This window comes from Camellia sinensis, chromosome 3 (genome assembly GCF_055761805.1).
Source record: "Camellia sinensis isolate YWXY chromosome 3, ASM5576180v1, whole genome shotgun sequence".
Taxonomy (NCBI): Eukaryota; Viridiplantae; Streptophyta; class Magnoliopsida; order Ericales; family Theaceae; genus Camellia; species Camellia sinensis.
The window spans coordinates 51,780,736-51,792,453 of record NC_138963.1 but is presented as its reverse complement, the minus strand read 5'-3'; the positions used below and the strand labels follow the sequence as shown (position 1 = coordinate 51,792,453).

The window sequence follows — 11,718 nt, the reverse complement described above, 5'->3', positions numbered from 1 at the left end:
AAAATTAAAAAAATAATTTTTAACTATCTTTTCAAAATAAGCCAAATTTCACTTTGTTATTAGAGTCGGTCTGTAGTGTTTCTTTAAACTCAGATTCATACTGACTTGAGGATTTCCTATTTAGGCAACTCAGAGTTATCCACATACATACACTCATACATGTGTATACACACACTTAGGTTTGGTATTATTCCAGTTATTTTGTTTGAGGTTGTCTTTTGGTCAAAGTTGGTATAATTTTGCAAGAAGCTAAATTAACTAATTGATGGTATTTGGCCTTAGATGGGATTGGTTATCACTTTGGCCTTGTGACACACACACAAAATCTGAAACAAAGCAAAAGTATAACATCTTTCTTTATTAAGATTTAAGGTCTAAACTAAAGTATAGAAGAAACCTTTTATCCTACAAGTTCAGCTCCACTCCGGGCTATAATCCTCTGTTTCTCACCAGGCATTCTCTGTTAATAGGCCATATGTCGAGAGAAAATAAGAAAAAGAAAAGAAAAGAAAGGCATTTTACATATGTATGAAATACAGCTCACATTTACATGGAAAGAGGAAGGGCAAAAATGGCAGAACTTCCCTGTAATTTCCACCAGAGACCATGCTTGGAAGTTGGCACCTGCTATCCCCTTAGTAATGCAAGAGCAAAATGATAACTTGGCACCATCATATTTGAGCACATTGAAAATGTGTTAGACCACTTAAATTTACTATTTAGTCCTTGAGCATCAATGGGTCCCAACTCGTCCTGCTTTATTCAATGAGAAGATGTGGCCTTTCGGGAGCTTTGGACAGATTGGGTCTGGGGAACATATGCTTGGGAAGCGAGATAATTCAAAGCGGTAACAATGTCAGCAGCGAGGGGCCTCAAGTTTGGTTGCTCTTGGACGCACATTGCAGCGATGGCAAGGGCTTGGTACAAGCCTCTTGTGGGATACTGACCTTCAAGTTCTGGGTCAACTAACTGTGGGAATTTTCTTCGGTCTTTGAACATGGGTCGTGCCTGCAAACAAGTCCAAAAGATGCTTATTTTCTCTTTAGTCTTACGTTCTTATATCGTGCTTGAAAAAGTAAGATAGTGGCTTTCTTTTCCACCAATTACCAATTATTGAAATCAAAAAGATGATAAACGATCTATTCCAGTTAGGCAGTCGATAATGTGAAGTCTTCATAAAGGGAAAGTGAAATATGTCACAAAACAAAATAGAAATCAACTCATGGACGCCAACTAAAATTATGTTTCAGAATCTGCCATTAACTATTTTACACAATCTTTAGAAACCTTGATGACTGTTGATACATATTGAGGAAGACCAAAAGGGCATATAACAAAATTCGATGAATATAATGTGGTACAATTTTTTTTTTTAAAAGGTTCTCTACAGAACTGTAAATTTATTTAAGATAATAAGAAGATAAACAGGATGCCAATGATGGGATTAGGACCAACGAAAGGATCTTTTCCGAGTTAATATAGGTAAAAGAGTGGCAGTTTTCATCCATTCAGATGAAGGTCACGTATGCTACAAAATTCATTGTTCTTGACAGAAAATCAACTACATTCCACATTTATGAAAGCGGGATTTGCTAGTTAGGGATAAACTATATCGGAATTGGTCAGTTCATCAGCAATCATTATATTGTTTTCATGGTTCGCAGTTTTAAACACCATTGAAGCTGTTCAGTATAAGAGTTCAACAGATAATTTCCATCAGCAAACACAATATGGAGGCAATTTAAAGGCTTGGTAATGGAGAAGTTTTAACTTGTTCAGGACTGAGAATGTTCTTTGCGGTCAGAGATTTATGAAGCTCAAGATCTGGCTTCTATGAGTCAAACTTAAGTACACACTTATTATCCAAAGATAACTGGGGAAGTCTAATAAGATGCCTATACATGAGTTCCGTGTTCAGCCATCTTCAAGGAATCTCTAATATATGGTTGGGCATGGATTTTATTTTTATTTTTTCAATTTCTGCAATTTTTAAGTATATTGAATTTTGGTTTGTGCTCTCATAAGTTTAAAAATTTAGGAATAACTCAGAAACAGTCACAATTTTAGTTCTATAGCAGTTTACAAAGGACTTGAATCCCCAAAGTCAACAAACTTGCTTGTACATGAGTTTTCTCCCTCCAGTGAATAATCAAAAGGGTAGAAGGGCACATCAATATTGATATGAAATTCCTCGTAATCTATTTGTGGTTGGTGAGATTTATCATACCGTAATTCATGATTAAGAAAAAGTACCCCTTTACCATTCATATCTTTGTTGTCTCCCTACACCTATCAAAGAAAAGAAGGAAAAAAAAACTTGGTTGCCTTGTCTCCCTAAACCTCAACTAAATAAATATTGTATGATGAGACTACTAAATGAATGCCCCTGATTGTGATTATTGAAAGTCGTGTAATAATATATAAGAACTTCAAAGTTTAAAAAGCACGTTACTAACTTTCAAATGTATCATTCAACAATTAGAGGGACAAAAGCAAAAAAGAAGAAAGCATAAAATCATGTAAACACCAAAAATAATGCCTACAAGCATAGGATACTTTACATATGGGACACAAACTCTATTCAACCAGGGCTGCTGAATTGCTAGAGATTTGGTACAGCAAAAACCACAAAACATCGCAATCCAAATGGACCTCTCAAATTGACAGTGAGCCCCTTGGAGAAGCCACAAACAAAAAGTGATTCCAGCAAATGAATATCAATCTTTCAAGTTTGAACGTTTACCATCTGCTTACTGGTACTTTCTATATTTCCCCCAGTCATGTATGGATAATAACTATGAGTCTACTGAAAGTAATAATGCTTGGGGGAAATTGCATTTCAGTGGAGCAGTGGGAAAAAATTACTTTTCATGATGGTGCTGTGGTGCAAATTCATTCCTATGTTTGGTGCAACTTTTCCTGTGTCAGAGTTGCACTCAAAAAAAAATTCCATATTTGTAGTGCAATTTTTTTTCCCACTGCTCCATGTATTTGCAATTTCCTCTGATGCTTGAGCTTGATAAAGGTACGTCAGTTGGTTAAATGACCATCCACATCCAAATATATTTGTTATGGTACTAATGTTTTTTACGAGGACAACCAATATCTTGTATACATAAGTAATCAACAGATATTAGAGGGGAAAAAATGTATCTTACCCATGCAACCAGATTTTGCTCAGCAGCCGTTCTCATATTATCAATTGCCTTCCTGCCCGTGATGATCTCCAAAAGAACGACCCCAAAGCTGAAAATATCTGATTTGAACGTCAGCTGACCGGTCATTGCATACTCCGGTGCACAGTACCCGTATGTTCCCATCACCCTGGTGGAAACATGAGTTTTATCTCCAACCGGACCAACTTTGGCCAAGCCAAAATCGGACAGCTTGGGATGATAGCCCTCATCGAGCAGAATGTTTGAGCATTTCAAATCACGATATATAACTGGGGGCTTCATTTTGTCATGCAAATACTCTAAGCCTCTAGCTGCACCAGCGGCTATTTTCATTCTACTATTCCAATCAAGTTGTTTCCTATCAAGCCGACGGTCTGTGCAAGAAAACAAATAGCAAGGCAAATGCATTAGTACTTAAGAAGAGGGGGGGAAAAGAATGAAAGATTGTGCAATGATAATGGAAGGTTGATGGAAAGAGAGATACCGTGCAAATGGTCTTCCAAAGATCCTAATGGCATGTACTCGTATACCAACAGCCTCTGATCTCCCTCAGCACAATAACCAATTAATTTAACAAGATTAGGGTGGTCAGCCAGGCTTAGTGTCAATACTTCAACAATGAATTCTCTAATCCCTTGCAATCCATTACGATCAAGTTGCTTGATAGCTACAATCTGCAATGGAGACAAGAACATTTGGTCCAATAATCAGCTCTCTTTGAAGATTTAAATAAACCAATGAGACAAAAATCTAGCTAGGCGCAACCAACTTGGTAGACTTTGTATGACTAATGACTAACATCAACGAGGTTTCGGTTTCAAGTTCAACCAACCTGGCCTGTATCCTCTAATTTTCCTTTATAAACTTTTCCAAAACCTCCCTCGCCCAAAAAGTAATCTGATTTGAATTTTTCCATTGCAACCACCAATTGGTTATAAGTAAATGTTCTTGCATTAACGTTCTCAGTCTCTTCATCTTTAGGTACCTCCTTCACATCCAACTCCTTTGCTGCTGAAGATTGCTTTACAACCGTAAGAACCTTATTCAAGCCATTATATGGACTTGTTCTCGATGTATCTAAATCATATGACACAAAACACCCAAAAAAAAAAAAAACAAAAGGTATGAGAGAGAGAGAGCCATTTGGAGAGCAGAGACATTAAATGCACATGGTGACTAAAAGCCAAAGAATTGATTCCACTGTGATTCTCACAATTATTGGAATATAAAAGAAAGCAGCAAAATAACAAAACATACAAGAAAGATTTTGAATTGGAGTATTCAAAAACACCTATTTCTGTATAGAATCAATCACCACCATCAATACCATCCCAAAACAGTCACAGAACCAACCAACATATGATTTTTGCAACAGCTTAAAGACAAAGGTATGTAAGTGTAAATTAAAGGCCTTCTCAGAAAAATCAAAATTCCGCCTTTCCCAAACCCTACAGTTTATACCCAACCTCAAAAGTCAATAATTTCAAACCCAATCGCACAAAAAAAACAATGGGGAAAAAAAGAAGAAAAGAAGAGAAACCAAACAACAAAGATAAAAAGAATGCAAATCAAAACCAACAAGTACAGAAAAGCACATAAATCATTCACAAATTTTTTATTTTATTTTATTTTTTTTGGGATCAATTCAGAGCAAACCCATGTCAGAGATGCACCTGAACCTCAATTTGAAAAAGATTTCTATGAGGAACATCAAATAGATTCAATGGAAATGCCACCAAAAAAAAATTAAAAAAACAAACAAAGAATGATCGAATAACTAGGAGAGAGAGATTAGTAATACCTGAGGTGAATTGTGAATGATCGTCTCGTCTATTGTGATTGATATTGCGAATGGGCCTCTCATTCTCAAGTCTTCTGTTTGGATTTCCAGAGCATGGAAAACAACCCATGCCTTCTCTCCTCTCTCTCTCTCTCTCTCTCTCTCCCTCCCTCCCTCCCTCCCTCCTTCCCCTTCCACCAACCCCTCTTCCTCTCTCTATCTATATATATATATATATATATATCTTCCGAGCTACAGATGAAACAGAGAGCCCAAAAAGAGACAAACAAATTTTTTTATTTTTTATATATTTTTGGGTTTTTTTATTTTTATTTTTTTGTTTGTTTGTTTGTTTGTTTGCCCTGTTATATTTTCACCTCAGATCAGCTATAAACCGGTTCAAATCTTCACCAATAAAAAACCGCCACATCAGCATCCTGCGTGTATTTTTCACTGTGATGATGACGTGGCGTGAGTTTGGTCGTTTGGACATTATTTTAGTACGAGCTGGCTAGCACCAGATTGTTGTCCTTTTCGTCCAAAACGAAACCGAAAAATTATCGTATACACTCGGGCCAATGTTGAACAAGTCAAACCCACCCATCATACACTCTGGATTTGTCTTTTTGATGGCTATTTTAATAATTTCGTTAGTTTTTATGAAAAATATTTTAAAATTTCAAAAAAAGATTTAGATTTTTGAGTGCTACTTGATTAGAAGAAATGAAAAAAAAAAAAATTTGAACAAATATTTAGAAATGATAAAACAAAATCAAAAATAAATTTTTTTTTTAGCTTATTTTTTTTTTAAATTCGTTTAGCCAAGAAGATCCAAAAAAGGTTTTAAAAAAAAATTGACACAATTTTAAGAAAAATATTAAGCCTTCGTTGGAAATGACTTTTTTAGCTGACTTTATGGCTTTTTTGACTTTTTTAGTCTGTGACTTTTTGTTCGTTGGTATTTTTGATTGGTTTTTTTAGCTTTTTAGTTTTGGAATAGTAAATTTTTTTTTTTTGTCTTTTTGTGATTTTTGAAATTTTTTTTGTCTTTTTATAATTATTTAGCCAAAAATGAAAATCAAACACCACCTAAAAACAAATTTTTGTGATTATTTTGCCTTGTTTGGTTTGCTTTTCAGAAAAAATTTTAAAAAAAATTCTCTACAAACAAATTTTCAAGAGTAATCAAAGTAAGCAAATTTTTTCAAAAAAAATCTCAAAATTTTGTTTGGTTACCTACTTTTCAAAATCACACTCTCTCTTATACACGTCAAATCAATCACTTTTTTTAAAACTTTTTTCTCAAAATAATTTTCCAAAATCATTTCTGAAAAAAGACAAACCAAATAAGTTTTCGTACTTTTTATCTCAAAAACTACTTTACAAACACAAACCAAACATAAAAGTTTGGAAAAAAAAATATGACTTTTTTTGGTGTATGCAAAACACTTACATAGGCTTCACATAATTTGTGATAGAATGTTTAATGCAATTTATTATAAATTAACAATTAAAAATTAAAAAATTATTTTTCAATTTTTTAATAATTTATTTTTTTCAGTTAATTTAAATAATTTTTGTTTAATAAGTTGTAAATAAGAGTTGTACCAAACAATTTAATATAAATGATCAAAATATAAAAAATTATAAAGAATTTAGATGAGTTGTATAAAACAACGCTATTATCCAAGCGCACCGAATAATTTCGTGGAAAATCTAGCCATTTGTCACTGTTGTCGCTTACCGTCCGATGTGAATAATAAAACAGTTCAGATTTCACACTCTTGGACCCAATTTGTGTCTCCATTGAGTGATCTGTGGCCAGTGATGAAGTGGGTCCCACACAATAAGCCCACACCGCACGTTTTCGATTAGAGATGCCATTTGTAATCCAGTGGGCTCGAGTCCACGCAAAACAATAGTTATTGATGTTTGACTTTCAGAGATTCAACTAGTAATGTGCCGAAACGTGTCGAATTACCCGAGTGTGTCAAAGCAGGTAATCATCTGTTTCGTTGACCACTCTAAACGCGATTATAGAGTTTTAATAGTCAAAAAGATTTTTTTATTTTTTGTTTTTCTTCTGATTTTTGGCTTTTCTACTCGGGAAAGGTAACAGTTGTTCAACGCACATGTTTTTCTTTTTTAAAACACCGACACTTTTCGTAAATATAAAGTCAAGTTTAGCATCTATTAAATAATACAAAAAGTCACTATTATATTTAAGTTATATTATTTTATTTAAATCATATCATTTCTTTAACATATCGTATCAAACTCAATCCAAACTCAACCCATATAAGTTAATAAGTCAAAAAATATACTTTTTTAAAATATCTCAAACCGACCCTACATTAAAACCACACTCTATATGAAAGAAACAAAATCACTAAACTAAAACAAAGTTGTTTAAAAAAAAAATTAAAACAAATTGTCACTACTCTTCATTGAAGCATTTTATTATAAGAGAATTTTATTATACGCATTCACATATTATATATATTTTTAGTTACGTTAATTTCTTTTTTAATTATAATTAAATTTTTTTCTTTAATTATGATATTATTTTGAGATTTTAGTTATAATTTTTTTTATTTAGCTATGACTTTTTTTTTTAGTTAAAACTTAAAAAATATGAAATTATGTTATTTTCTTCTATAATCATAAAGTGCATATGGTACACACTCTTAAACCCTTTAAGAGTGTACCTTTTAAGGGTGAGTATCATAGTCTTTTCCTTTATTATATTGCAAATTACAAATATAAAGTAAGAATTTTGTTAAGAGACGTTCCAACATTAGATTAAATAATTTCATGATAAACTAATCTTGCATCAGTTCAACCTATATGATTTAGGAAAGAAGTGAGACAATTTATTATCTTGTTTTATTCTGCGTATGAGAGATTATCTTGTTTTAAGGAAAGAAGTGAGACAATTTATTCTGGAATAATACTTTTGTCGTAAAATTTTAAAAATGTCCTCATGAAAATATTTGTTATCCTGAGATTATAATCGGTGAATAGCTTATTTCACCTAGCTCTGTTCACAAATTTAATATTTGTTAAAAGTTTTAAAATGAATGCTCATTCTTCATAAAAAAGCACTTGTCAAAAAAATATATAATCATTTTAAAATTTGTTCGATAGCTCTTTTTTGAAAATAATGGGTTAGGATAAGTTTTTCACTTCAATTTAAATAGAAAATGGTCGCATCTTGTTGTATTCAAATGAGCTAAATTTATTTTCAGTTTTTATTTTTATTATTATTATTATTATTATTATTATTATTATTATTATTATTATTATATTTTATTTTATTGGTGTTCTTAAGTTAATCAATTTATTCTGGAGCACCATTTTTAGTTGGGGTTGTTTACAAGTCAAATCAAATAAGATATTGACTTTTTAAATGTTTTATAATTTTTTAAAATATATCTAAATTTAGTTTGTTTGTTTTTTAAATTGATCTCAAATGAATATTAATCAAGTAGACCACGAGTTAAGCCAGTCAAATTATAGCTACGTTCAAAATTATGTTGAAGGTTTGTTTATTTATATGACGAGTCAACCTTGAATCAACAGGATACTAATTGAGTTAAAGTAACTTGATTTATTTTATGGGCTTGTTTCTAATTATTAATTAAAATTTGGGTTGATTTTGCTGTTAGGAGCAAATCTAAGGAAGAAGCATAAACACGTGCCAAATATTTAAACTCATTAAATTCCAAAGAGTAACATCCTCATCGTATTGAAGTTTGTTAATAAATATTTCATTAATTTGTTAAGTTTCAAAAAGTTTATTTACCTTTTTGACTTTTTTTTTTTTCTTTTTTTTTTGTTAATGTCAAAATGTAAAATTGTTATTACTTTTTATTATGGGTGCAAATCGGGTGGGTTCGGTCGGATTGGGATGTTGTTCAAGCCTATCTTAAATTGTACTGAGATCTGTCCAGGCTCGCCCAAGCCCGAATTATAATCCGAGATTGCTTGCTCAAGCCCCACCCGAGTTAAACCCGAATTGCCCGAGTTGTTCGAATTGTATATATATTTTTGTTGCAGCTACATTATTAAATTATTAAAATTTGACTTTGTTTACATTTTTATAATTTGTATAATATAAGAGAGATGCCACTATAGTAGTCTTTACAATTTATGAGTGAAAATAAAAAAAAGTAAGATTTGATGTTATTTGTATATATATAATATATATTTAATATGATTTAATAATTTAAATTACTTTAATATCATATAATGACTAATAATATATATATATATATATATAATATGTATAATTTGGGTTTCAAGTTACTTGGGTTATTTGATATCTTTGCTCAAATCCGTCCAAATTTAATTCAGGCTTCTAAATTTTTGCCCAAACCTGTATCGAATTTGAAAATATCATGTCTAACCCCTAAAAGAATTCGGGTTGAGTTCAGGTTACTCAGGTTGAACCCGCCCAAGTTGCATCCCTACTTTTTATAAGTTAAAAATTAAATTAATAAAAAGATTTGTTTGTCGCATTTAAAAAAAATTCAATTGAAAATGTTAATTGACGCTTCAAATATTCTCTAAAAATAAGTAAATAACTCTTCTAAGAACTCCTAAATGGCCACACGCATAGAGATGTAAATCTAGCCCAGCCCAGCCCCGCCCACCCGGGCTCGGGCCTAGCCCATGTCAAGCCACGCAGGCTCCCGTCAAAATTCGAGCCTGACTCGGTCAGTTCACGGGCCAAAAAGTTAGGCCTAGGGGTATTTAGGCCTTGGGAGGGCTGGTGGACCTGGGCCTGGCCTTAGGTTTAGGCCGGACTTAGGTGGACCTAACTATTTTTTTTTTTGTTTTTTTAAATTTTTTTAATCAAAATTTTATTATTTTCCACTAAAAAAGACAATGGGCCTCGAGCCGCACCTTGAGTGGGCCTTAAGCGGGCCGATGGATTGAGCCATGGGACGGCCAGTCGGGTTAGGCCCACGGGCCGAGTTGGGTTTCAAAATGATAGACTAGGCCTAGGGGCTCAGGTTGAGCTTGAGCCTAGGCCCAAACGGGCCTAAACAGGTTGGGCCCACCCCGAGCCGCAAGCAGAATTCGAGTCACCGACCAGTCGCAAGCCATTTTTACACTCCTACACACATAACAAGAGATAAAAAATACATAAAAATTATGTAAAATGAAAAAAAAAATGGTTAATGTGTCTTTTAACTATTATAAAATTATTATTGGCTAAGTATGGTTATATAAATAAAAAAATTTGTACCAAATCATGAAAAATGATTGAGAATAGGCATTTTTAATAATTTTTTAACCTTTTATATTAAAAAAATAGAAAATAAATTGACTTTTTAATTTTTTTTATTGCGATTATTTTAACCAATTGCCAAACTTGACCAGAGTTTATTATTGTCTCTTTATTTAAAAATATTCAACTTAAAACAAATACTATGTTATTGTCAGATTATAAAATATATAAAAAAAAATTAATAATGTAAATAAATTTTCATAATTAAATAGGGATTATCAACCCATATTACCATTTTGCCACGTGTCCAAAACACCAAACTTGTACGTACAAAATTCCACCAATGGACGGCGATGATGAAGAAAAAACAAGTTTTGCCTATCCAAATATACACGTGTCACATGGTTAGAGCATTTAAGTAGAAAATAATGTACTATGATACAGCGTTTGGTAAACTTTTCTAAATATGATTTGATAATAAAATTTTATTTTGAGTTTGTGAGTTTTAGAATTATAATTTAAATGTAAAAAATTTGTTTGATTATAAGTTTTGAGTTGAGTGTTAATTGAGTTTTGAATGTTTGATGTGACATGTAAAATAAGAAAATTTGTTTGGTTATAATTTTTAAAAAAAAAATTCTAAACTTAATTCAAATTCTTATAACTCATAACCAAACACATTACTCAAAACTCTATTGAAAATTCTGATCAACATTCTTAACCAAATTCTTTTTAAAATTCAATTAAAAAAATTAATTATTAACAAAAAAAAATAACATTAATCAATTTTTTTAATTGAAAATATTACAAAGGAAATATTTTTTTTTCAAAATAAATATTCAATTACTGATTTAAAATAACTTTTATTGTATATTTGGTTCGAATTATTTTTTCTAAAATATTTTTGATTTAAAATATAAAAAAATATATATTATTTTTGTTTAAAAAATCAAAAACAAATTCCCAATTTTTTTTTTTCAAATAACAGGTGCCATTTGGAAAAAATAAAATAAAATTGTTCCTGTCAATCGGTCGAACATCCGGGGAGATGTCCGGGAAGACAACCAGGTAGACCAAAATCGTTCTTTTCAAAATTCAAATTCAAAAACTAACTGTGCTGCCAAACATATTTTCAATTGAGTTCTGAAGTGTGACTTGGAATCAATTTTGGAAAGCTTAAACCAAACAATGTGTTGAAAATAACTCTGGAATTAAGATTCCAGAACTATACCAAACACAGCCTGAGTTTTTTTTTATTTATTTATTTTTATAAATATTCTAAAAAACAAATTAGAGAATTAACTCACTTTTTAAACTATTTAAGAAACTAATCTTCTTTTGAATATGCAATTTCAACTTGAAATCGCATATTTAAAATGTGATTTCAAGTAGACATAGATAACAATGCGCTAATATGACAAGTTGAAATCACATATTGAAAAAGCGATTCCAAGTTGACATAGCTTCTGTTGTAATGACGTGGTAAGTTGAAATTGCATTTTCAATATACGATTTCAATATAAATT

General features: G+C 31.6%; 1 protein-coding gene across 1 annotated transcript; it reads right to left on the bottom strand.

The window, feature by feature from the left end:
* Positions 1-327: 327 nt before the first annotated feature.
* Positions 328-5,184, bottom strand: LOC114265719 (putative serine/threonine-protein kinase PBL5). Its single transcript, XM_028206535.2, has 5 exons — positions 4,978-5,184; positions 4,009-4,253; positions 3,661-3,850; positions 3,159-3,550; positions 328-1,008 (listed from the first exon to the last, which is right to left on the bottom strand). The coding sequence occupies exons 1-5, from the start codon at positions 5,084-5,086 to the stop codon at positions 763-765; spliced, it is 1,182 nt and encodes a 393-aa protein (XP_028062336.2). The 5' UTR covers positions 5,087-5,184; the 3' UTR covers positions 328-762.
* Between the last annotated feature and the right edge of the window lie 6,534 nt (positions 5,185-11,718).

Coding starts and splice junctions, on each gene's coding strand:
- LOC114265719 (XM_028206535.2), bottom strand. CDS start 5,086: ATGGGTTGTTTTCCATGCTCTGGAAATCCAAACAGAAGACTTGAGAAT. Junction 4,254..4,977: donor TCATTCACAATTCACCTCAG/GTATTACTAATC, acceptor CATATGATTTAG/ATACATCGAGAACAAGTCCA. Junction 3,851..4,008: donor AATTAGAGGATACAGGCCAG/GTTGGTTGAACT, acceptor TCTCCATTGCAG/ATTGTAGCTATCAAGCAACT.